The sequence below is a fragment of the Notolabrus celidotus genome, chromosome 11, assembly GCF_009762535.1.
Source record: "Notolabrus celidotus isolate fNotCel1 chromosome 11, fNotCel1.pri, whole genome shotgun sequence".
In the NCBI taxonomy this organism is placed as follows: domain Eukaryota; kingdom Metazoa; phylum Chordata; class Actinopteri; order Labriformes; family Labridae; genus Notolabrus; species Notolabrus celidotus.
In genome coordinates, this window is record NC_048282.1 from 14,025,555 (window position 1) to 14,052,657 (window position 27,103).

The 27,103-nt window shown below is 37.8% G+C and overlaps 4 protein-coding genes across 6 annotated transcripts; 2 read left to right on the forward strand and 2 right to left on the reverse strand.

Annotated features, from left to right (window-relative positions):
* Nucleotides 1–1,308: 1,308 nt before the first annotated feature.
* zgc:154075 (uncharacterized protein LOC556929 homolog) lies at nucleotides 1,309–14,467 on the reverse strand. Of its 2 annotated transcripts, none has more exons than XM_034695379.1 (14): nucleotides 14,373–14,467; nucleotides 8,296–8,397; nucleotides 7,815–7,899; nucleotides 7,644–7,717; nucleotides 7,474–7,533; nucleotides 7,226–7,333; nucleotides 7,052–7,108; nucleotides 6,810–6,940; nucleotides 6,599–6,653; nucleotides 6,243–6,335; nucleotides 5,986–6,120; nucleotides 4,810–4,911; nucleotides 2,246–2,407; nucleotides 1,309–2,022 (listed from the first exon to the last, which is right to left on the reverse strand). In XM_034695379.1, exons 2-14 carry the CDS (start codon nucleotides 8,386–8,388, stop codon nucleotides 1,894–1,896), a joined length of 1,284 nt encoding a protein of 427 aa, XP_034551270.1. In that variant the 5' UTR covers nucleotides 8,389–8,397; nucleotides 14,373–14,467; the 3' UTR covers nucleotides 1,309–1,893. The 2 variants fall into 2 exon arrangements, with proteins under 2 accessions (XP_034551270.1, XP_034551269.1); XM_034695378.1 differs by lacking the exon at nucleotides 14,373–14,467 and adding an exon at nucleotides 8,727–8,983.
* Nucleotides 9,978–13,516, forward strand: taf10 (TAF10 RNA polymerase II, TATA box binding protein (TBP)-associated factor). Of its 2 annotated transcripts, none has more exons than XM_034695408.1 (5): nucleotides 9,978–10,409; nucleotides 10,764–10,906; nucleotides 12,148–12,212; nucleotides 12,884–12,998; nucleotides 13,193–13,516. In XM_034695408.1, the coding sequence occupies exons 1-5, from the start codon at nucleotides 10,283–10,285 to the stop codon at nucleotides 13,280–13,282; spliced, it is 540 nt and encodes a 179-aa protein (XP_034551299.1). In that variant the 5' UTR covers nucleotides 9,978–10,282; the 3' UTR covers nucleotides 13,283–13,516. The 2 variants fall into 2 exon arrangements, with proteins under 2 accessions (XP_034551299.1, XP_034551298.1); XM_034695407.1 differs by having other exon boundaries at nucleotides 9,982–10,409; nucleotides 10,749–10,906.
* On the forward strand, nucleotides 13,981–25,979 carry ppih (peptidylprolyl isomerase H (cyclophilin H)). The gene is made up of 9 exons (XM_034695409.1): nucleotides 13,981–14,179; nucleotides 22,365–22,429; nucleotides 22,557–22,580; nucleotides 23,327–23,371; nucleotides 23,679–23,721; nucleotides 24,273–24,365; nucleotides 24,657–24,744; nucleotides 24,834–24,874; nucleotides 25,475–25,979. The coding sequence occupies exons 1-9, from the start codon at nucleotides 14,114–14,116 to the stop codon at nucleotides 25,541–25,543; spliced, it is 534 nt and encodes a 177-aa protein (XP_034551300.1). The 5' UTR covers nucleotides 13,981–14,113; the 3' UTR covers nucleotides 25,544–25,979.
* Nucleotides 18,362–19,850, reverse strand: si:dkeyp-100a1.6 (probable G-protein coupled receptor 160). The gene has a single exon (XM_034695382.1). The coding sequence runs from the start codon at nucleotides 19,848–19,850 to the stop codon at nucleotides 18,795–18,797; it is 1,056 nt and encodes a 351-aa protein (XP_034551273.1). The 3' UTR covers nucleotides 18,362–18,794.
* Nucleotides 25,980–27,103: the final 1,124 nt, after the last annotated feature.

The following is a 27,103-nucleotide window of genomic DNA, read 5'->3' on the forward strand; positions in this document are numbered from 1 at the left end:
AGAAATTTTTTTTAATATTAATTTAATTTTATATTATTTGACTAAATCAGCAATATAGAAGCTATATATAAAATAACCAATATGAACTAAACAGATAAATGCACTAGCTGTGTTTGAGAACAAGTCAGCAATCATTATACAGTACACAGTATAATCATATCATATATCAGTTGGAAACAAACAAAAGGTAATATTGGTCTTATAGAAATAATGAATTTTTTTTATGCATGTACTGCTTTTTCTAAGTGTTGGGTCACTACTTCAGAGAGGCAACCGATTTTGCTCCGCTTGTGGTGTCAAAAATTTAAAAAATCAAAGAGTTAGCCTTACTGATAATGGTGGAGAACTGTCAGTGAACCTCACACACTGATGTTGTCACAGCAATCAGTACAAAGTGATAAGAAGATATATTTTTAAAAATGTCATTTTTAAGCAATATTAAACTACAATACCATTTAATTAAATTTGTGAGAAAAAAACATTATAAAAATAACCATGGAGCTTAAAAACTGATTGACTTGTTTTTTGCTATCGTTACCTAATGTACTTTCTCCCTTTATAGTATGATAATATTACCATCTCCTCTGAATAACTGCACAATCCATCCACCTTGCACTGAAGTAGGTCGTTTTTAAAAAAAAATCTTGACAAGTGTGCAGGTATCAGACATGATGCTGAAATATCAATGATAGGAATAAACCTGTCTTGAGCAGAATGTATGCACCTATAGTGATGTCTGGATAAATTTTTTGTATTTTCAATCTGTGATGTCTCTGTGATGGTCCTGACCTGGTGGAGTCAATGCTAATAGGAGCAAAGGTGCCAGTGAGGGAGTAGATATGGTGACACTGGTCCATCAAGTTAAGTGAAAAGACATTCCTTTCCAGGTAAATGAAACTATCAAAAATGTTGAATAAACAACATGCGTCATACTTTGTAAAATATGAAACTTAAAAACCTTTGCTCTGTACAAAAGTAATGAATCTCTTGTTGACGACAGAAATGTTTGGAAATGGGAAATGTTTCTGGATTATTTATCCCTCAGATTCAGCAGAACAAAAGTCCAGACTTGCCCTGTGTACAGCTGATGCTGCCCATACAAGTTTAATCAACTCTACTGTATACTGAGTGGGCAGAGATTTTTTTTTTACATTTCCAAAAGCTTTATTACATTGTATTCATATCTGGTGAATGTTAACTTTGTATTATGTTATAATGCACAGTTTTCAACAGAGATTAATGTGCTTTCATAACTGAAACATGATGAAATAGTTATGATTACAAAAAATAACCTGAACTTTGAAAAAGTGTGAAGACTTAAAAACTATTTATTTTTTCTCAGTTAGTGATTTGATAACACAGTACATTCATGTCTGTTCATTTCTTTAATCCCACATCAGATTGGATGGACTTAATACAGTATATATCCTAAGACACATTCTGCTCACTAAATTAAGCTAGACAATTCATATTGTCTATGCAGTGATATTAAGAGACACATACAGAGGATAGAATGAATCAAAAACAATATAAAATGTGGAAGTTCCTCAACTTCTTCAGCAGAAATTCACATGGAAAACTAATAAGAATTTGATAACGACTAAGTTTAGCTAAACGACAGGTGATCAGGTTGTTGGCACATTATACATTTAAACTAAAAAAGCAAAAAACAAACAGCTTTCCTTTCACTCAATCATACAAACGTGTAAACACAGAATTAAAATCCCTGAGCAATGTACGATTAATAATCTGTCTGATTGCACTCATAGATTTGGGCCTGATCCTACTTTGGTCCAATTGTGACATAAATCATTCAGGTATCATTATTGTGAAATACTGACTGTTTAAGGTAAAACTCTTAAAAATTTCAGGTAAAAGCCTTTTTTCAGTTGCTTAGCTTTGACTACTGTCCCCACAGTACACCACCCTGCTCTCCAGCCGTGAACGCTCAGCTTCAAACACCAGCAAATGGCTCAGCAGCGTCTCCTCCGGACCAGAACGGATCATGGATGGATCATTGTTCTGCACTCACAAAACACAGAAACAAAATTTAGCATCAGTGGAAACAAGAACAATGAAGTCACTACAGATAATATTCCCAATCTGTTATCATTTCTCTATGAATCTATTCAAGTGCAGATCAACTCTCAATAAAAGGTGAAAATGAGTTGACACTAGAGTAGTTGACAGAAACAAGGAGCAAGCTCTTTAGTAAACCATGGCACTATTTGTTACAAGCACTCACCGCCACAGCAGAAATAAAGGCATCCATAAGGCGGTAGTCAGCTCCACCATGTCCACTCAAGCCAAAGTCTTTGGGGGCATCATTGTGTGCTGTGTGCTTAGTGGTTCTCCGGGTCAGAAAGTCAAACACACATATCTCATGGCCATCATATGACAGCTCCCCCTGTGAAGACACATTTCAGCACAACAGTAAAATGATGTTCTAATCTTGAAGCAGAGTGAAAGGTATGTTTACATGTCACAATAACACGGGAGCATAAAACTGTGCACAGGACCTGAGGTGGTTAAAGTCTTAAGAGCTTGACCTGAGTTAAATGTAGCCAACAGATTTTTCAGTGAAGTTTCATCAGTTAAGATTTCTCTGTCATTAAATTAAAAAGACAAATAAGACGATGCGTGAAGTGGTACTCCACTTGGATCAAAGTTTACAGGAAAATGGGGTCTCAGTTGGTGAACTGACAGTGCAGTCTCTCTAGGTGGAGCAAGTTCCCAAGATTTCTAAGCCACTGCTGGAGTAGAGGACTCATCTCTGACTTCCGTTGTAAAATGATGACACATTTGGCCATCAGTGCACAGAGGGAGTTGGCCTGCCCCTTGAAGGTGTTTGTGCTTGCTGCAAAATTAACCCTTGGGGATAAAGATTACCTTGAGCCTTGAACCTTATGTCTATTAATCACAGGATTAACTGATCCAAAGATAGAAAGAACAGGGGGACCTGGGGCTAAAATTTCTTTAAAGCCTTGGAGATGAAAATAAGAAGGCAGACAGTTTTCAATTTTGGACAGGACCAAAACCAATGTGTTAGTGTTCTGGTTTCCTGTCTACACTTATCACATAAATGAGATGTGTTGGAGTAAATAGCATGAAGTCTAGACTTTGAATAATTAAGTATTTGGATTACTTTGACTTGTACTAAGGTTTGAATAGAATTAATAGAACTACAGGTTTCAGATATTAGAAATGGCGTCCCATTTTTTCTCAGATATTCCCGTACCAAGTTCTTATTCCCACTCATTATTTACTTTGTCTAATTCATATACTTGATACCACTATATCAGCCTGTAAAGTATTGTAAAAGACCGACCCCTTAGTGCCAAGGACATGGCAAAGAAAGCTGTCCAGTATGCTATGCTTAGGCTTAAAAATGTGCTGATGGTATGCAATGGGACTGCAGTAATTGTTGAAAACACAAGGTTTCCCTCAGCACAAGCAACCATTATTGTAACAATACTTCTGTCTTTTCAGATGGCAAAGAGTGGGTCCGTAAAGGCAGGAGGAAAGACATGGTTGGGGCCTGGGGTGCCACCAGAGATTTTGTACCTCATGTTAAAATATCATATTAAATACAACTAAAATCTACATTAACCTTAATGTAGGGTATTACAATAAATAAGCAGTATGAGCCATCAAATGATGCACCAGTAGTATTAAATCAGATTTCATTTTTTAAATAATATCAGTAAATTCTTTATTCATAAGCTTCTACATTCAGAATAACTAGTTGAGGCTGCATTAAGTAAATATCTGCTAAAATAACAGAAACAAGGATTTTTTTTTTGTAAAGAATATTTCATGTGATCAACTTGTGTTAAAGCTTAAGAGACAATATTGCTTTGTGCAGCTGTTTTAGATAAGCTTTTATTTTGTTGTTTTCAATGTCTTATGCTAAGGTTACTTTATTTCCTGTTTTGATCTAAGGCGCTTTTATTTTGAAAGATTGAAAGCAGAATTTCCAGTAAATCGCAAAGTGGTGACCACAGCATAAAAAAAGAAAAGAAAAGAAAAGCGATTCCATATTTTGCACCCCTCTAAAACACATGAGCTCTATTGTTTAAAAGATCTTCAGTATTATGTCAGACTTTTCTTAGAGGGATGCTGTGTTATACAGGGTAAACCTGAATAATGCCAGGGGAGTATGACAAGTTTATTTCACAAGGACTAAATCAGTTTCACCCTGAGGCTCAGGGACCAGACACACCTTAATTTCTTAGAGAGAAACAAGATTACACAGTCGACTTTTCTCTGCCTTATTATGTCTTTATTGTATTCCCTCATTCATTTTCAGGTAGAACTACTTGGGCCAGGTGTCAGGGCAGGACCAAGCCGTTTTGCGAAACTAAAGGGGGAGTTGAGCAATATGGAGGATGTCTGAATGTGACTTTTTGCACACACAAAAAAAGAAAATAAGATAATATTATTAGTATAAGAAGAAAGTTTTCTCTTATGGTTTCAGGTTTAAATTTTAATTTAGAAAAAAATTTGTTCTAATATCGTCTAGGGCGCCTGTCAGTCATAGACCCTTAGAATTATCCCAACATTTTCCCCCATACTGCGCCCCAGGTTGTGGCAGGTTGGACTTTTTATGCAACCGATTTCAAATGCTTTGATTATGGAAATCAGTTCTTGGGATGTGGGGTATATATTGTTAAAATATGGTACCCACATACTATTGACAATATAGTGTTTCTGGAGATGCTGTGAGCCAGTAGTTAATGCATGTTTAAACTGCTGGCACTACTTTTATACTACTCAGAACATCTTGAACATAACTCTTTCCTTTCTTACCTTGCTGCCATAGATGGTTGTTTTTCGCTGGCATATTTCCTCAGTGAACGCTACCATTGAAAAGGATGCTGTCAGGCCCCCTTCAAACTCCATGTTAACAACCTGGACAATCAGAAAGAATAATCAAGTCACTCATTGGCAAAAGTACAGCTATTACACTTTTTCTTTTAAATGGAAAGTTTTTTTTAAATAATATTTTAGATTCAATAACTTTATTTACATCTGGGGAAAATCTTTTCAAATAATTGGACATTATTGGTTGTAAAAACATTAATAACACAAAAGCAAATCCTGGAAATTTGATAGGATGTAAGTAATGCAGTTGAGCATTAGCAGGGAGGGGTATCAATGCCACATATCCAGTTTCTTAGAGTAAAACTAGCAGTGATGATATGTTCAGCTGCTTCTAAAAAAATGTATTAATAAAAAGAAAAAATTAGAGTATTCTTCCATGTTTTACTTGGAAATGACCTGATCCTGACTTATTTTGTGCCTTTTGGGATAAGAGATTTTTTAAAACATTTGATGATTTTCTTGGTCTTTTAACATTTTGATCTACTTTTAATTTAGGATATAAGAGGAACAGTCAATAAATATTCCCTGATACAATTTGATACTTTGTCTTCATCTTATGGCCAATCTGTCGTCTTTGATGGACATTTTTTTCTATATATATTCTTGTTGAAATTCTTGTACTGTACACCTTTTTGTTTGCTGCTGTAACTCCATGAATTTCCCCGTTGTGAGACTAACAAAGGAGTATCTTATCTTATCTTACCTTATCTTATCTTATGCTTGATGCCACCATGTAACAGCAGTTGCTCAGTGGTAGATGAGTTGTCTCTCAATGGTTAGTGGTTTGATCCCAAACTCCCGTGGTCTACATGTTTTAATGTCAGTGGGCAAGATCTAAACCCAAAGTTGCTATATGTGACTAGTAGCGATGAGCAGTTGTGCACTTTATATAGCTGCCTCTACCATCAGTGTGTGAATGTGTGTGTGTAATAGTGATGTGACATGTAGTTTAAAAGCACTTGTGGTCAGCAGACTAGAAAAGCACTATGTACTAAAAGTACAATCTATTTACCATACTTACTGCTGCATACAGGATTTTATTGTTGTTTCAGTTTCATTTAGTATGTTTTCTGTCGTGTGATAAAGTCACTGTTTTCTAACCTGGTTACTGCACACGTCATTATCACACTCGTAGACACAGCGTCCATATGGTCCAGTCTTCAGTGCCTCAGTCACTGACTCGATGTCTGGTAATGAGCTTTGGCATATGACTGATACAGGCCAGCCAGTGTGACCCTAGCATATGTATATACACACATACAATACATATAAAGTCAGAGATATCAGGCGTATTATTATGTCAACAAATTAGAGAATTTATTTTAAAAATGGCTGAAAATCATGTTTAAAATGTGTACCTGTTTCACTAAATCCAAGTAGATTTTAGATGCAGAGTATGGACAGTCTTTCTCAACTGAACATTCCATGCAGCGATCTGCTGCACCAGCAGGCTGAAAAAAAACACAACAACTAAGTATGTCAGAGTCATAGTCATGTCAAGAGAATTTGAGTCTTGTCATTTTTTAGACTCTAACACAGAACATTCATATATCTACAATAAAGTCAAATAGCACATTGAAATACAATAAAGTGGAATTGTTTGGTTGTATCTGCAGTGTCTTCAGGTTTTCTTTGTCATAATAATAATAATAATGATAATGATAATGATAATGATAATGATAATGATAATAATAATAATAATAATCACACACACCTTTTTTTCTTTTAAAAAGTGGCTGACCGAACCAAATGATGAAACCTTCACACACCTGCCAAGTACAAAACAGCAGCAGTGATCAGTCTGAGAAAAACATTGCTACCTGCAGTTGACCAAACAAATTGTTGATATATAAGTGTAGACTGCATGCATTTCTTAATATCAGACCAGACTGGAGTTGATCATTGACATCTCTGTGTTTGTTTACCTACGTGCTCCAGCCCAGTGATGCATCAGGTCAATGTCATGACAAGACTTAGCCAAAAGAGCAAAGGAGCTCTCTGCTTCATTCCTCCAGTTTCCCCGTACAAAAGAGTGAGCAAAGTGATAAAAACCAACCTGGAACAAGAGGTTAGAAAAATGATCTGTAACATTTGGTCCTTGATTTAGAAAAATGTTATGAGCTTAGAGGAGGAATACTTTTTTCTTTTTGTGTGTTTAAATTCTCACCGGCTCAAAGTGCTGAATATGGATGACATCACCTAAGACTCCAGCATCTATCAGCTCCTGAAAATAATCAGTTAAATTTTTATTCGAATCAAACAAACAATAACGCAAAAGAAATACAATATAACCCTTATTTGTATTTATATGTTTTTCAACTACTTGGAAGAAATCAGTCACCTTTATCATGTGGATCAAAGGATCATAGCGGAGAACGTGAGCCACTGAAAGCATTACACTACTCTGAGTGCAAGCCTTCACAATCGCTTTGCAGTCTTCAACCGTCGTCTAAAGTTAAATCAAAACATAAGTCAGTCTATTTATATTTCAGCAACTGTCACTTAAATGTGAAGAATGTCTGTCTAAAATGTGCAATAAGCTGAACAAGCTATCTTAAGATGGTAAATGTCTGTCTAAAAAACACTCACTGCCATTGGTTTCTCCAGTAGTACATGGTAACCCTTGTTAGCAAAGGCCACTGCAGGCTCCTAGAATACACAAATAAGTGTAATAGGCGGAAAAGTGATTTTACACAGAGAACTTCGCAAATTTTGAATTTCATTTCTAACCAGAATGCACATATTCATTGTATGTTTACCTTATGAAGGCGGTCCGGAGTGCAAATAAACACAGCATCTGCAAACTTCTCTCTTTTCACTATACTCTTCCAGTCTAAGTGCAAAAGAACAGAGCATTCTAAAGTTTAGTAGTAGGCAGAAAATCATTTTTAAAAAAGTGTTTTGTTTTGTTTTTATGCTGTGATGCTCACCATCAAATACGTTTTCATCCACGATTTTGTGTTGCTGTTGAAGTTTGGTGCGGGCAAATTTCCTTGGATCAGCTACTCCAACAACCTGAAATGTTGACGTTGAGTAATATGTTAAGAGGAACAAACATTACAAGTGTTGTGACATTACAAATAAATGTAAGGACAGCGGCTGAAAAAAATAGATAATTTATTAAGACAACAGGGACAAAACAGTTGCTTAAGTGTACAAGTCAATTTTTAAGTATCAGTATCAGGTCATTTAAGTTAAGTAATTCACTGCACTTTACTTTCCTACTATACTTGATGTGTTTATTGAATGGATATACTGTCATGATCCCATCTATGATCATTTGGCTGAGATAATATGTTACCAATTTTTTTTCTTTATACTCCAGTTAGTTGAGAGGACAGCAGGAAACATGGAGCAATCTGCTGAATGTGTTTTTTGTTGACAGCAAGACTTTCTGAATTCTTCACTGACCTCCATGCGCTCTGGGTGGATAGTGGCAAAACAGGAGTAAGTGCCCCCTCGACTTCCAGCTCCAACCACGATCACTCGGACAGGCGAAGGCATTTTGGAATTCTGCGATTATAGTCACAAACAAAAGCAATCAAACACCTTACATACTTTCTGACCTAACAAACACTTAGACTATGAGTCAAGAGTGACCACATGGTCATCATCTTGCGTGACAGCCTTCTTCTTAATTAAATCTATAGTTCTCCAGATAGGCTATTGAATACATAGACTTGGATGGTGGGATAAATAAACAATTGACACCCCATTTATTTATTCTATGAATTGGAAACCCCAAAGGTTAGTTGCCTCTAAACATTTGGTGAACAATCATTGTTTCTGATAAAGAAAAACATGTATGTCTCAGGTTATTACATGGTTCTATGGCTGAGTACCTGTATTGTCCCTTACAGCTGTCAAATCCCTCTGTTTGCCTTCCGCATTGGTCCTATGATGTATGGAGAAACGCCAACAAGAATATCCAGTTGGTATTTGACTACAATAGCTGACTGGCTCACTTCTTCGACCAATAAAAGCCGACCGCATAGTAGTCCCCGACTGGCCTGGCGCCTCCTACAGTTTACACGTCAGTGTTATGTGGCATTCACTGCGGCTCGTCAAACTCTGTTCCCTGAGTTAAAATCATAGGTTAGATTATAAACATCAATCAAACAAAGAAAATTAAAAATGTTAAGTGACTTGCAACGACCGGAGTCTTTGGGTCCGGGTCCGGTCTCTGGGATCGCATACAGTCATAACAGTCATATTTATTATGGGTAGGGTTGCCAACTTTCTCACTATTAAATAAGGGACAGGTGCCATGGTGGAGTGAGCATGATGTGAATTCAGCATATATTCATATTCTGCTTCAACTGGAAATGCAGAGAGTGTGTATATTCCCTTTAATCCTTACTGTATCATTATGTAACCTCATATGAATAAACCTCAAAGAAACCACAATTTGGCTCTTTACATCAAAAAACAGGCAAAAGAAAATTAAATGCAAAAGAGGAATATGACTCAACAAATTAACTTTTTCCATGGATACTTTTTGCTGCTCTTGACTGGCTCAAGCAGTCTTTTGTCCTTTTGCACAGCCAGAGAGAAGTCCTTTCATGACAAGTCACAGTTTACAGATATTTGAAGTTCATTTTTGATCAGCTCTGTGCTGCATCTGTTTCTTGAGTCTGACCATTTAATGGCCATCAGAGAGAAAATCCTCTCCACACTTTTTTGCAGGACTTGGCGCATTTGTGCAGTATACAACTGATGCGCGTGAGGGGGACTGTGATTGGATGACAGGCGATGTGATTGGCACATGATCCACTGTGGTTTTATCTGATCTAGGATCTGTAGAGTGCAGTCTGCTGTTTTTACAAGAGCTAATAATCAATATACGGGACAACTGAGGTCCTGTATGAAACAAACCAATTTAGCCCAATATACGGGATGCCCCGGCTAATATGGGACAATTGGCAACCCTAACTAAAGCGTCCTCTTCAACTCGTCATTAAACAACTAGTCTTCATTTTACTAATGTACTTAATTTGGATATAATTCAAGCATGTATAGATAATATTATTACACCTCTACTTAGATTGTGAAGCGTCTGAAATGCGTTTTAAATCCAACCAACAAGCACAGACAATTTTCGGCAAACTTCGGGTGCCTTCGTCATTTCCGAGGCATTAACATCGCAAGGGTCACGTGACGCGATTAGCTGTTCTGCGTGAGCTCGACTTTCTGTAGCTTTTTTCACATGTTAGCTAGCACCTAACTGTACGATTCAGTGTCTCACAAGTTACAAAACTAGATTCACTTCACTGAACTGTATTTTGGATATAGTTCATATTTGAGCTGCATTGCACGGAATCGTGCTTCTTAGCTGGTTGTAGACATTTCTCCGTGCTCGTTTAGCCAAGCTAAGCGCGTTAGCTAACAGACATTCAACATGAATATTGACAATCAGTGTGTCACAACCGGAGCATCGTCTACTACTTCTTCTACAGCAAGTAATTGTATTGCAAATGATAATGCAGCAACCAGCGTGAGCAGCATTCCTTCGGTCACGAGTAATGGTAATGTTATGTGACTTTTGTTTGTGTTATTGTCCTTGTTGTTCTGCACAGCTCTTAGTTCGTGCTATGGAAGCTGGTGTTTTCTCATGGCTGTGTTTACCTGATGGAGCATGTATACATTTAGTGAAAGCACGTGGATCATTTTCTGTCATGAATTATTACATGGGTACATGAGATGATGTGCAACAATTGTTTGCTAATACTGCCTTAGCTTAGATAGCCGTGCATAACACTTTCCCTCTGAATAAGAATTACATTTAATTATGTTTTAACGCAGCATATTAGTTTACAATTCAGTCAGCTTATCTCAAAATGAACTAACTCTTTATCTTAATATAGTTTCTGCCTCATCAGCCATGGTTACACCATCAGCTGATACATCTGTCTCTAACGGGGTCTATGTTCCTGGGGGCATCACCAATGGAGATGTAAAGCCTGCTCTGTCCACCACTCCCTTGGCAGATTTCCTCATGCAGCTGGAAGAGTACACTCCCACAGTGAGTCAAGTCACCTAACTGTAACCTTCATTTTCAGATAGCAAAAATAGCATTAACACCATACTTTGTAGTTATCGATAGCTACATTTCTGTTACCTTTCGCAGTGGTGTCAACCCAGCCACTCAAATGAACCATCACAAATTGAAAGGGGATAAAGTTCTGAAAAATGAATATACAAAAAAATCCAGATGGGTATAGTACGGTGGCCCTGAAGGACAAAACAAATTTACAAATGATGAAACACTTTTACAAAGTTGGAGACAAATTTACATTTTGGAAAACATTTTTACATTTTATATTACAAAATTACATCAGCAAAACACTTACCAAGGCCAAAACAAATTTACATCTAAGAATTTACATTTTACAAAAGATGAAACACTTTTATCATGTCTGAAACAAATGGGGAAAAAAGGGAATGTACCAAACACCGGAAGTGATCCGGAAGTGATCGAGTGAGGGGTCATTTAGTTTGTTTTGATGGAGAGAAACCAAACAGAGATGGACATGGTTCACGTATTAGGACATCCTCGGGTCTCAGAGTGAGGTGTCAGACCTCAGATGAAAAAGCTTCATATCTCCACAAAACCTTCATCATGTGTCAGAATTCAGATGAAACAGCCTCAAACCACATAGCCTCAGGCTAAACGGAGTCAGGCTAAAAGAAGTCAGACTTAAAGGTAAAAGTGTTCCGTCGTTTGTAAAATTCGTTTTGGCCTTGGTAAGAGTGTTTTGCTGATGTAATTTTGTTTTCTAAAATGTAAAAATGTTTTCCAAAATTTAAATCTGTCTCCAACTTTGTAAAACTGTTTTATCTTTTGTAAATTAGTTTTGTCCTTCAGGTGTCCACCGTAGTATAGTGTATCATTTTGGCTTTTCGTTGACTTAAACAGCTAAATTAGCCAGGTATCCTATGCCTGAAAGCAGCCCTGCTGGAAAATTCCTCACCTATGTTTCATGAAAAAAAATTGTGAGAAGTGTTAAATTCAGGAAATTGCATACCCTCTCATCTTGTTTAAAATTGAAGTTTGTTATGAACCAACCAATATCTTCATAATTACCAATGTATCTGTAAGTGGTCAGAAGCTGTAGCAATGCTCTCAGTAGAGTTGATTTAGCTTCTCATTGAATGACAGACACACAGTAATCATGTTCTTCACAAATATGTGTCTGTAGATGTGAATGAAATCTGTGTGGACCTTCCAAAGTGTGAGGTATCCCTTTTTGTCATTTCTTTCAGATTCCTGATGCAGTTACTGGGTACTACCTCAACCGGGCTGGTTTTGAGGCATCTGATCCAAGAATGTAAGAAAAACCATGACTTTTGGATAGTTGAACTCAGACATTAGTGACATCTTATCTGCATAGGTAATATTTCACCAAATGTATTTTGGGTGACCACTTATGATTGAATCTTACTTTGTATGCGAATGAACACAAAGCCTCAACCTCCTCCATCAGACTTCAAAAGCATTAAAGGGTACACCAAACAAAAGGGATGCAGACTCTCAGCACAAACAATCAGAGAGCTTTGCTTGTGTGCATGAGCCACAGAGAGGAGAGGGAGATAACTGACTGAAATGATGATGTGATAGATGATATAATGATGTGATATTTCTGAACTTCTAACTCCAGCCTCAGTATGAATGGGTTTGCCCTAACCTTCATTGAACCTTATGACAGAATCACAGTGACATTATCAGTTGTTGTATCAAAGATTAAGTGCCATAACACAAAATTACAAAGTAGACACAAAAAGAATGAACGGGCTTGGTCATGGCCATGCATCGATTATGCAAGACCAAATAGTATTATGTGGCAAGATTATATGGCATGGTTTATCTCGACAACTAACCTTGACCGACTTTTGTCTGAAGGAGTTTACATTTATGCTTTAAATAAACTTTATAATCCAGACTGTGAAATGTGATGATTTCTAAAATAATTATAGTAAATAATCTTTTTTCTGTCTCTAGAATCCGTCTGATCTCCCTCGCTTCTCAGAAGTTTATCTCAGACATTGCCAATGATGCACTGCAGTACTGTAAAATGAAGGGCACTGCTTCAGGAAGCTCCAGGAGTAAGACAAAGGTCTGTATTTGTTCATTATTGTTGTCACATGTGTTCTAAATGGAATTTCATCAAGTGATTGTCTTACATAGGTGTAGGCAATGTAAGGTAGTGATATAGGTCATATCAGAGGTAGTTGTCAATTGCATCTAACTTTTGTTATGATTTTGGTTATGGATTATAATGTTGTATTTTTGCTTCTTTCCTGTGTTTAGGATAAGAAGTACACTCTGACTATGGAAGACCTGGCCCCTGCTCTCACAGAATATGGTGTCAATGTCAAGAAACCATATTACTTTACATAGAACCGTATTCCTCCTATTTTAATTTCTCATTTTGCTTTTGCTAGTTTTATCATATTGCTGACCCACTAGTCTGTTGACACCTTTGTTGCTAAACTTCTTCTTTTTTTTTTTCATGATGCTTTAGGACAGCCTTGTCAGATCATTGTAGTGAATTTGCTTTTTCTGTTGAGCCACATTATGTTAAATTGTAAAGTTAAGTTCAATTGTGAAAAAATAAAACCCTTACCAAACACATTTATGTCTGTGAGATATTTTACTGAATACGGTGTTACTCAATAACCCTGTTACTTTGCAGTGGAATAGGATTGAGAAGAGCTACTCACTATCAAAACAAGTATCATTCATCTCCTGTTGTACAAGAGGAACTAAAGCATCCTTAAGATGTGTAATTATTAATCATAAAATATAACAGGTCAGTTTGTTTTGAGCTAACCTCAAGTATTTGCTTTAATAATAACATACTGAGAAGCATTTCAACCATTCATTTTGAACCCACGACTAGCTTCTATAGGACAACAAGCTTGACTTGTGGTGTTATGACATCTGTATGAATTATCAATACCTACAAAGGTGCATGGCTGAATTTATAACTGTGCTGAATTTAGTAATGTAACAAACGTGAAAAGTTAAGTTGCCGCCACGAGACGGCGCCCTGTCGGTGCCTAGTAGGCCTTTAAGCGCTTTCTCTCACGACGGCTAAATTTGTCCCCAACCGGACGCCGTAAGATGTCCCGCCTGAGCCACCGTAGATCCTAAAAGCGCATATGCTGGACATTCAAAATATTTGAAACCATTGGACTTTTGTTTTCAGCACATTGCAAGTTAAAGATAATGTCTGTCCAGCCATCAAATCCAAATAATCCGATCGTGTTCTTCGACATTACCATCGGTGGGCAGGTGAGTAGTGTGGAGTCATTCATTAAAACAGACTGACGTTACGAAGACGTTTCTGTACCCACATGGAGCCATCCGGCTTTGATTTCATTTTCCGGTTAACGTTCTGATCCCGTTAACCAAGATTAGGATGTTCTTCCCTTGTAGTTAAACTCGTGTGAAATTCACGCGGAGTTGGATGATATGTGGATCTTACCGTTTGTCTCAGTGGTTTTTATTGTAGTGAGCATCATGCAGTGTAATTACGGTATGGCGTAGAGCGGTGAAATGGTGGTCTTGTGTTCGTCGTGTGGCTCTCTTTTGAGTACGTAATTACGCTGACTGAATAATGTTTACCTCTTGAGGTGATCTGTAATACCAAACCTTACCAGGGAGTGTATCTGGGCTTTACAAACTTTACCTTTTTAAACTGTAAGAAGCGTCTCAAGATACCTTGAACACAACTAGCCTATCTTGCTATATACTGTAATGTTTTGGTAGAAAGTTCTGACCTGGTGGAGTCTATTAGATGATAATAAGTGAGATATTTTACGATATTTCAGATCCCTGTATCATAATAACTAAATATTAGAGAACCACTGGTGGAAATAACAGGTGGTGCAGATGGATAGGCTATGGGTGCCTGTCATTTGTTACATCTAATGAATTTCACTTTGAGATTCAGCACTACCATTCATATCCAGTGTTGGGCAAGCTACTCATAAGATGTAATACATTATATATTAGTATTTACTGTCATTTGAAAGTAATTATTTACATTACAATATTACTATCTCTGAATTGTAATGCGTTACACTACTTTTGAGTTACTTTCACTAAAATAACTGCAGAAGTATGACTAGCATTCTAAAATGCTAAAATATAGTTTATTGCAGCTGATTATAAATCCAGTGAAGGGTGATGTGGTATAGCATGGAGACTGTGTAGGACCTAAGGCTACTAACAGCTTACTATAATAGGCACAGTGAAGGCTCATGGCGCAATACAATAAGTAACAATGACCGTCAGAATCACAAAAGCAGACAAAGTCACAGTCTGGTAAGTTATGATAAAGATATCGTAAATATTTAAACTTAAAATGTGTTGTAACGCACATTACTGAGATTTGTAACTGGTATAATATTACCAACACTTTATTAGTAATGCATTATATTACAGCAAAAAGTAATCCATTAGTGTAATTGCGTTACTTTTGTAGCTCGTTACTCCCAACACTGTTCATATCATACATGAACGTTGTGTTACGTCAAAATACAGCATAAGATACTATGTAAATTGCACACTGAACTGTGTAATCACTATTGAAGATACAATGTGTTAGTTTGAGTGTCAGTTTGACTGTGTTAAAAGTGTTGTGCTATTTTAAGTACATCCTCAACTCCATAAGAGTGAGGATACTGTGTAAAATGTTAATAAAGACAGAATTAGTTGGCTTGATAATAATTTTAAACCTAAATTTAATTGAAAACTAAAAACAAATCTAATGTTGAAATTGAAAGTTGAATTTATGAGAAATGTATGCTCCTTTTGAAATTTGATGCCAGCAACATGTTTCAACATTTGGGACCGGAGCATGTTAACCAGTGTGTACCAAGTATCCAACTCTTATATGCCAAGAGTGACCAGTTAAAGGTACAGTGAGTAGAAAGGGGAATAATTAGTGATATCTGGCTGTCAGATTAGAGATTTAAACACTTCCGAGCTCACCCCTCCCACTGGTGAAATTCTAGAAGTGATGCATAAGTAGTGTTGGATAGTAACAAAGTACATTTTTATTTTGTTTATTGCAATAACCATACCATATTGTATTGTTCTCAGATTTAAGTGGGTAAGGGTGGAAAGATGTCGGGTGCCACCTAAGATCGATGTGCAAGGATCAGGGGAGATGTCACAGTTATACACATCCTTGAGTACTGTACTTAAGTACATTTCTTGAGCATCTGTACTTTACTTCAGTATTATTTTTGAGGGAAACTTATTACTTTTGCTCCACTACAAAGGAAAGACAAAAAACATGTTTTTTACTCCACTACATTTCTATCAATGCTCTAGTTACTCACTACTTTGCTTTGAAGTCAGTTGATGAATTGTCTTGTCTTTTCTTTTCTGAAATCAGATCCCAAAGGCCATTAACTATTTGTGTACTATTTATTCACATCAGTCCGTTCATTTAGTCGTGGTAATGATGGCTATGGCAGAGAAGGTGGATGATTCTCTACCTGAGTACCACGGCCATATTTTAAACCCACGTTTGAGGTTTTGAAAAAAAGAATGATTGTATTGTTGTAAATCTCTGATCTATTTACCACAATAACTTCATCACAGCCTACAAAACATCACCATCTACCCTGAGAAAGCATGTGGAGGTCTGTAGCGAACACACTTGTTTTATTCCAGATGAACATTTTAAACTTGTCTGTGCTTGTAGTTACTTAGTTTATATTTCATGGAATCCATTTTAGTGTATTCTAGATGAACATAACTTAGCAGAATGTACACCCATGCATTCTTGACTGCACTCACGTTTTGAGATATTATAAAAAGTACTTTGAATACTTAAGTATTTTTAAAAACAAGTACTCCAGAACTTTAACCCAACTAAAATTTTGACTGAACAACTTTCACTTGTATTGGAGTAATATCTGACCAGGTAGGATCTGTATTTTGACTAAGTAATGAAGCTGTGTACTTTGTCCACCAATGTGCATAAGTATGTTCCTCCATTTGTCAAGTTTTTACTATCAAAGACTTCTATCAATACAGATTTTACTACCACTCTCTTCTTCTTTCAGCACATTCATTTTCAATGGCAACCACTATATAGAAACATTCGTATGGCCATTACTAGTTTGTCTGTTTTATGCTACTGTAGAAACATGGTAGTGCAAGATGACGCCTCAGTGGGAGGGGACCCGCTCCTTATGTAGACATGAACAGCTCATTCTAAGTTAACAAAAACAAAATTAGTTTGATATTCAGGTGATTATACACTAATTTAAACATACAAAAAAATATGATATTCCATTTCTACTAAGTCTGTTCTGTTAAATTCTGCTAAATAATACATTCTGTATGTATCATGTAAAACACTCAGCAGTGGTCGCCCCACATGACACTCGGTCACCCCAGATGATGCTTTCAAGTTCGCTCAAATATTATAGGCTAACGGTTTGCTACAGAAACCAAGCTAGCTACTTCTTATGACATGTCACTATCAAAATTAACATCAAAATATGGATTTGCAGATAAAACTTATTATTCACAGTTTTGGGGCGGTCACCCCACATGACATCCAAAAGTGGCTAGCACAGTACAGCAGTTAAAAAAATAGATTGAATTTGCAAATATGAAAGAGACTTAGAAACCTTATATATGTCTTGCTGGGTCCCTCAGATGTGTCCAGCTGATGCAACATCCTGTCCTTGAGGTGGTTTCAAAATGAAAGTCCCAAATTTGTGTTTTCCTGATGGTCGCCCGGATGATATTTCATGAAATGAACATATTCAAACAAAATTTGTTTGTATATTGTGATGGAAACATATGTGCAAATGCTTCATAATTTGTAAGTGTATGCAAAACATGAAATTATGCCAAATAGGGCAGGGGATATATTTAAAGTCATTTTAAACCAGTTTTCCAAATAGATGTCAAGGCTGGATGGTCGCCCCACATGATGTTTTGACAATTCAGATAGTAGAAAAATGACCAATTACTAAAATGTTTGGAGAAGTTAGAGTGGGTCTGTATATGGGGAAGGAATAAGACATACATGTTATCTTTTTTACGTATTTTGAGTTTTTTTCAATGGAAAAAATTCAGTTAGACAGAAAAAGTATTTGTCACATCATTGACCCATATTCAAAGTAAAGGCTTTGAAGCATCATCAGGATTTGCATATGAAATGTATAGAAAGTATTAAGTTGCAGACAGGTGGCACCTCATTCTCCAAAAGACACTGGCAGCATACAGCATAATTCATCATGTTTTTTACATTTCTCTACCTCACTATTTTCCAAAGAATTCACACTGGATTATAAAGGCAGCTTATTTGATGTTGTGACACTAGTTCTGTGATGTGTGAGCATTCAGAGGAGAGAGGAAGAAACAACACCCAGACCTTTTTTGTAGAAATATTTTGACAAATCTTTATTAATTGGAAAAAACAGGGTGCAAGATATGTACAAATGAGTGTAAACAATAGAAATGTCATTTTTGCAATTGAAGTACAAAGCTTTTTCTGAAAAGCCCAAACATGTTTTTGCTGTAGTCAGTAACAATTATTGTCAAGGATCCACCGGTTCCACACAAGTGTACACATCATGTTAAGTCTCTGTTTGCATATATTACACACATTACATGTATACATTTGGGGTGGGAATTAGAGGGTAATTCATGATACAATACAATAACCCAAATATAGTTCACGATCGATAATATCATGTCTTAAATTAGTGAGTCACATTGCAAGGGCAATCGGTCTCATGATATTGACTTCCCCTCCCCTTTTCTTAGCACTAGTGATAGAGTAACTGTATTGCACAAGTCAGGATAATGATATATTACTCTACAAATATTTCATCCAACCCCTAGTATACACACACACACACACACACACACATTACACCCAGAGGAGAGTGCTTTTCTTCTCTTTTGATGGGTCATACACACCCATGGGGTTTTGCTGCCGTTGTGTTCCTTTGCTCAAATGCCAGAAAATATGCCACGAGCCCACATGATCAGGCAGGTGGCTGTAAGGCCCTAGCGTCTTGCTCTTTACCCAAAACACCAAACCTAGCAGTAAACTGTTAGCGCACTCCAACCATATAATGTTGACGGTAAGGTAGGCGGGTACTGCAAAGCCAATGAGCAGACAGGCCACAGACACAGTCAGGTAAGGCATCCAAAAGAAACCGAAGCTCAGAGTTAGGCTGAGCCACAGAGGGGGTCGCTGCTGGTCAGTCTCCTCCAGGTAATTCTCCTCACTGTGCTTTGTGTCCATGCAGTTAGTTTGGGTGAACAACAAGTCGCTCCTCCTCTTCTCTTGTTCTTCCCTTGCTTCAGATATCCTGTAAGCCTCTTTCATCCAGCAGGGAATCTTTGAGAAAAAGGGCAGCAGTGCACAAATAACTGCTAGGAAAACCCCCCAAACAAAGTATGTTATCACCGAAGACCCATCCAGTTTACACACAACCACACTTGTCCGTATGTCATCATCTAGTTTGATCATCTGAGCTTTGACTGGACCAAATGTGCCAATAACAGCCAGAATCAACACCAGCAATGACAATACTGTGTTCCTTACAAGCTTGCTGAAAGAGCTTTGGTTGTACAGAGAGGCATCTCCCAAACAGTAGTCGATTGAACCCAGGAGCATCATGGGGAGTGGTAGAGCTCCATATGTTGCCGATGCATTAGCCAAGATGAAGCACGGTGAGAAAAGAGACTTGTCAGGTCCAAGTAACCACACTGTTGCTATAAGAAACACCACGAGGAAGTCGAGCAGGAGAATGGACAGGCTGCACATGTTCAAAAAGAAGGTGTAACGCTTCTGGCAGCAAAAGTAGAAGACCAACACATCCAGTACTAGCTTAGAGATCAAGAGTAGTAGAAACTTCTCAGTGTTGTCCATGTAACAGCCGGCCTGCGCGTCCCATTGCTCAATGATGGCCAGCATTTCAACTGTGGGGCTAGTTTCAAACAGCGCTGGCCACTGAAATGGCATTTATTCAATCCCACCAGATCTCAGCTCAGTGTCAAGATGCTCCAGGGGCTGCTGGGAAAACAAAATAGAGTTGGTTAAAGGTCTAGTGTAATTATTTTATCATCAGGTTTGGTCTAACCATGAATTAACAACCATATATGTCAAGACTACACCCTTTAACTAAAGTGAACTGTTGAGGCAACTTGGCAGAAAAGTAAACTTTAAAGCAGCACCTTCAGTGTTCACCTGCTGCAGCAAAAGTACACAAAAATGAAATTAAATGTCATTTGGAAGGCATTAAGACCTTTTTACTTGCAAAATGAACTAGATTGCTCTTTTGAATCACATTTTAGTCCTCAAATCGATTTTTTTCCCATCAAACTTCTAACATTTCCAGCAATTCTTGAAAGAGTTTCTTTGATGTGCAGTGATAAAGTAAGTTAAAACTGGCTCTTCTGTTGGAATGCCTATTGTCTATTACTCAACAAGCAAAACAGCGTAAACATATGTCACACAGTGAAGTCTGTACCTGTCCCTGTCGAAGGAGTTTCCGTAGAGCTCCAGATGATTCACTCCTGCAGTAATTGATGTTAGAAGTCCTGCATGCTTTCATCAGTACTGGTCATTGCCTGTTATCAGGTGATGCCTTTACCTTTTGAGCAGGTCTTTCCAGCTCCACCTTCCCATTGTGAATGCAAACAACTGATAGGACACGCCTTCTGTCTCTTGAAGGAAGTTTTCCTTGAAGTTATACCATGAAGCAAATATGGAAATGCACGTTCTTTTCACAACACTTTCAAGTTGAAACCACACCCTGCCGTGACTGGTTTTGTTCACCTGCACTTTTTTTCTAATGTGACGGATCAGAAGATATTAATATTACGAATTTTTGCCCAAATAAGGACATGACTGACTTGATTCCCAGACGGGAACACATAGCTGTTGGCTAGGAGTCTCAAACTCTGCCTCTTTACGTCACACTCTGCCTGGTTGAGTTCTGCATTTCCAATATGAATGCCGCTGTCGATTGGCTTCAAAACAGTGCTCAGGAACAGATGGGTGACGTCACGGATTCTACGTCCATATGTTGTACAGTCTGGTTCTGGTGTTATTAGTCAGTGGGTTCAGTCAAACATGCACAAGCTGGTGATTAATAGATTCTCTTCAGATTAATAATGCAGTGACTTAGACTGTACAGATTGTGACAGTGTGATTAACAGCCATGCTTCTAGGTACAGGTAACTAACAGGGAAGTACAATGGTTGAGATACGTGTTCTCACATTGTGTACTCTTGAACACGACTACTCATGTCTAAGTGTACAAGCCTAATACCATACTTAAATAACATCACTTTTGTACTCTTTAACATCTTCTCATTTTCCTCACACTTATTTTTTATCTCTGGAGTGATCTGAAGACTTCTCCAAACTTTTTTCGTCCTGATATCAGTGTCACAACAGAGGTGATTCAACACAGCATACAGTGATCAAATGTTGACGCTACACCCTGAAGGAGCAACATCTTTGAATCTGAGAGGCTCTTACCTGTCGTCACACTCCGGAGAGAGAACGTCCTCCACTGATTGAATGTTCTGAAGTTGATGTCACTCATATGAAACCGAAATGTGTGTTTCATTTCTCTCAATGGAAACCATAACATTCACATTCCATCTTGGACCAAGCGTAGATGAGAGATCAGCTGGCAGAGTTTTCTCTGAGTGGTGGATTGAAGGGAGCGTTGTACCGTGACGTCGTGTGGACAAACTACTCTTTTACACAAGCACTTTGTTTGTCTTCATGGACACACACACACACACACACACACACACACACACACACACACACACACACACACACACACACACACACACACACACACACACACACACACACACACACACACACACACACACACACACACACACACTTCGATGTAACATTGAGCCATATGCATGTCCCTCTGGGCTGTGGGAGGCCTGAGTGACCCAACACCCACACTGAGACACACTGACACACACACACACAAACCTTGTCAAGGATTTAATGTCTTGTAATGTGCTGCATCTTGATTGAAGTGCTCTCATTTCTTTCAATCTGTTATGTATGCTTTGACGACTGGAAAATGCTGCAACATAGCTTGTGTTGTTGAGATAAAACATAGTGAGCTCAGTGTTTTCAGGGGTGTCTATAGAAAACTGAAAGATGTTACAGGATTGAGCTTATCGAAGACCAAGAACAAGAAGAAACCCCACGTATGTTATTCAGTGAAACATGTCTCTTTGAGCTAGATAAGGTGTAACTGGTTATTCTAGATCAGGCTGTCTGTGTCAAGAGAGCTCCAGGAACAAGAACGGCCCGTTTCTTTTTATTCCATTTCGCTTTGCCTCAGGCTGACCTGTTTTTCCAATATTCTCAGGAGTATATTTTTTGTCTTTACTAGGTATCGCTTAGTTTTGTATACTGAAGTCACCTCCTCTGTTTTTTCAGGATATCGGACGGATGAAGGTCGAGCTGTTTGCTGATGTGGTTCCGAAGACAGCTGAGAATTTCAGGTAAGGATAAAGTCTACTCTGATCTCTCTATAGCAGATCTGTTTTTTAAAATCAAATTAAAGAAACACAGCAGATATATAGGACTGTCACTGAGCTTTCAGAGATAACATTTGATCCTCTCTTACAGGCAGTTCTGCACCGGAGAGTTCAGGTAAGTCCCTGGAGAGCCATAATCTTTCACAGGACACAATCACTCACCGTCGTAACATGCGTTTAATAAAATCTAATTGGGCACAGTAATTGGCAGTAATGGCAGCAATTATTTGAATATGAAAATGAGGTGCCTAATTTACTTGTGTCAGATGAGGAGGTTAAGAGACACCTGACAAACTGAGGAGGATCTTTAGTCCTTTAAACAGGCAGGTCCCTGAATGGGACTCATGTGCAGCTGTATGACAAAGAACCAGGACAGGGAAAGGATTGTTTGGCTGCAGTCAGATGTTCAAACAAACCACGTACAGAGGGGGAAAAAAGTCTTTCTATAAGGTCCACATCTGAAAGGAGGCTTTTTCAACACCATACGTTGTTTGAGTTAAGAAACATGGTGGTGGATCTGCCGTGTGACTATCACCTCTCCTGAGTCACTGAGGCTGATAAACACTATGTGTAACACCAGACCAGATAACAAGACCATGAGCTCTTTATGAACACTGTTCTTCTCTGTGTTCCCATTTGCAAAGATGATACTCTCTCCACAATCAGTAGTAGTCAAATGTAAGAACCCTGCCTGCCCAGCTACAATACAACATTTTCCCTAGAATAGTAAAAAGATAAAACAAATGCTGGCTAAAAACAAACATTGACATTTCACGTGTTTTGCAATTCTGTGGTACAGTTCAGTATTGTGTGTTTGTCTATACTGCCATCTTCATGTTGTGTTAAAATTTGGTCTCACAGGAAGGATGGAGTCCCTATTGGTTTCAAAGGCTGCACATTCCACAGGTACAAACCAGAACAGCTTTAGTATAGTTGATACTACTCTCTTGTGTGTGATGGATTTAAATGAATTTAAGTAGTTAATTTTTATAATTGAGGTTTTTTATTTTAGTGGATTCCCTCCTTAAACTTCTGTCCTTGGAATAGCCTCCTCTGGCATTGGGACTGTTTTTGTCTCTGTTTATTAATATTTCTTTAGACTTATCTATCACTTGTGAAAAGAAATACAATTTTATTTCTTTCTTATAATGAAGTTTTGATCTTCTAAAAGAAAATCTGACCGTACTGACATGTTTTTATGTTTTATTGTCAGGGTTATCAAAGACTTTATGATTCAAGGAGGGGACTTTGTGAATGTGAGTATCTGCATACACCTTTGCTTTGTGGATAGTGCCATATCTGAGCAGAGGAAATTACACAATACCGTTTCCTTTGAGTGCTTAACCTCAGCTGAGTGGATGAAAAAGGTGCAAATGCAGTTTTAAGTGAATTGTAAATCAACAAACATCTCTGATAGGTTTATTTCTGTGATTGGAGGAGAACAATGCTAGATAGAAGTGAGTGTAAAGGGAGATAAAGGAAGAGTTTCCCCCAAATCAACATACAAGAAGTGAGATATTAGAAGTGTGTGAGCTCAAATCTAATGACTATGTGGAAGGTTTCCTCAGTGGCTTTAACATTTAAAATGCTGGCAGTGGGCAAGCTCCTCAGAAAATAGGAAATAACTACTCTTCCCATGATGTCAGACAAACTACAGGGAACCTATACATTGTGCAAAGCTTTACATCACTCTTTCACCCCCTGGTGGACATCAGGGGAATTACAGTTACATGTCTCACATGTTAAAGCTTCTTTTTCCTTTTTTGTGACCCCTCTTACAATCTGCTTCTCATCCTATGTTCTCTAGGGTGATGGCACAGGTATCTGCAGCATCTATCGAGGTCCATTTGCAGATGAGAATTTCAAAGTGAAGCATTCTGCACCTGGTCTTCTGGCAATGGTACGTACAATAGATCAGTGACAGTCAGGGTCACTGTTTAATCAGGAAATGGTCTTTTTACTGTCACCTCAAGCCATATCAAGATGTTTGCTTTTCCTACAATCAGTGAGCATATCCTACAATGACCTCTTTAATTAACTAAGATTGAATTAATCATTTCAAATGGATTTAACCCCAGCCTGAGTACACAGGAGTGGGTCATTGATCAGTTCAAGTGCAATAACCCTAAACATGATTGAAAACTTGTTTCAGAACTGCTATTTATTCCTCAGCGATGTTTCTCTTTCATAGGCAAACAGTGGTCCAGGGACGAATGGTTGTCAGTTTTTCATTACCTGCGCTAAATGTGATTGGCTAGATGGGAAGCATGTTGTTTTCGGTGAGTAAGATTACAGTGTTAATCATGCAATCTTATGTTTCTTAAACTTTGTATTGTGAGTGAAATAATTATCTCCTTAATTGTTTCAGGAAAAGTGGTTGATGGATTGCTGATCATGAGAAAAATTGAGGTAAAAATTCAAACTTTCATTCCCTCGTATGTATTTCTATACTGCATTTATTCTAATGGCTGGAATTTTATCCAGCCATTAGCATCTTGTGCTAAACTACTGAGCATTGAAGGTATTTTGAATTAACTGGTTAATTAAGCATATTACTCAGTTAAAGCAGAGAGACCACTCTTAAAGGTGAAAATATATACAAGCTAAAACAAAAAAAATGCTGCATGAAAAACTTTTTGCAACTAGTTAAAGCGAATATTTACTTTTATTTCTTCATTTTCCCTTAAATTATTTTACTCATCTGTCTTTGTTTTCCTTTGAAGAAAGCCTTGATAACAACTAAATTATAAAAGATGGATATGATAATGTTAGATTCACTTAATCAATCCCAAACTTGGAATTTTCGTGTGAGAGCAGCAAGTTGTCAGGGCAAAATGTATAGCACTGATAACACAAGAAAACCCTGTAAATAAGGGCTACCTGTAAAAATTAGACTTAGATTATGTGTACGTCTCCCTGAAGATGAATTCACTTGAATTCTGTTAGCATGTCCTTTTAATCTTCAGCTATTCTCTCTAACTTTATGTTCTTTTTTTTTTTTTCCAACAGAATGTTCCCACAGGACCCAACAACAAGCCCAAGCTCCCCATCCTTATTGCCCAATGTGGAGAGATGTGATCCAGCTTATTCCTAACAGCAGTACTACACCTCCTCTGTTTACAGAAAGTACTGTCTCATTGTTATTTGTCAGTCCTCAGAAAAGATTCACCCTCATAATCCTTTTTATGCTTAGTTCCATTGAAGCTTTCTGAAGGATGAAATGAGAATCAGCAGTTAATCATGATGGCCATATTCCACGTACAGTATATCTGATCCCAGGTTAACTGCTGAATCAAACGCCACAGTAAGATCTTTTTTATGTTTCAGACCTCTGACACGTTTCATGTATCAGTACAGATAGGATGAAAAAAACACATATTAGGTTAAAATTCCCCTGTCCGGACATTATGTTCTATTCAGTTGCTGATGTATTTCAATGGAGACTTTTTGTGTATCAACCACACTGTGTTTTTGCTTATAAACAATAAATTGTGTCACATTTTTATACATTTCAGAGGGGAAATTTCATGTTTTTTTAAAAAACGTTTACATCTGCAAACTGTATTCCACTGGAGAGTTTGTGAAGATTCCGATGTTATTCTGTAGGTGTTAAAAATAATAGCATTTTCGCAACCCAAAATAGTAGTACTATCTAATCTTACTACCTGTAATGAGTTTTGGAACAAAGCTCAGGGCAGTCACACGGCATTTAGATGTATGATTTAACTCCAGTAGGCTATTTACAAAATACAAATCAAGAAGTTGAAAAATTCAAAAGTCTTCAATCATTTGCAGTCCGATGAGACTTTAAAAATGTTTATTTTAAGAAATTCAATGCGTATTTAAGAAACTAGTCACATATTCATGTTGGGAAATTGCTTAAACTCTGCCTTCAGTCCTGAGAAAACATTATGTACACAATTCCTTATTCATTATTAAGGGTTTTAGGTAGCAACTAAGAGCTAGAGACGACCCCCCCACCACCACCACCACCCCCCCTCCCCATGCTTCTGACATTGTAAAATGTATCATATGTATTTTGTCCAACATTGCACACTGTCTCTGTAACCATGCAAAATAATAATTCTCCAACCCATCACCATGAAAGCAGTGCAGAGAAACACTATAGAGAGAAACGCACAAGAGTCCTCCAAGTCACACAATCCCGTGCCAAGCAATCCTCTGCTGAACTTATGGCTACCTCTTCTTATCCCAGCCATCCATACAAATCCAAGCCACCAGACCCCCTCCCCCAGCCACGCTCTCCCTCTTCTGCCTTGGATACCGTTCTCATAAAAGAATCCTTTCAGATGGAGACTCAGTTCTTATGGAGGGAGGAAGAAGGTTTTTCTTTTTTCCTTTTTTAAGGGAGTAGGGGGGGTTCTTCGTGGGGAGGCTTTCTGGGGTCAATGCTAAAGCCCATCTTTGTGTGGGAGAACGAACAGCGAGCTCTCACACATCAGCCTGTGCTCATAAACAGTGCCAGTGGAGCATTACCATGACAATGGGTGGGGTGGGGGCTGTCTCACACTCAGTCTGGGTCTCTCTGTTCTGTGCTACTGGAAGTAGAGTTTCTGGATACACTCAGGGTAATGACAACATTTAACCAGTGTTCATGTAGGCCAACATAAGAGGCGA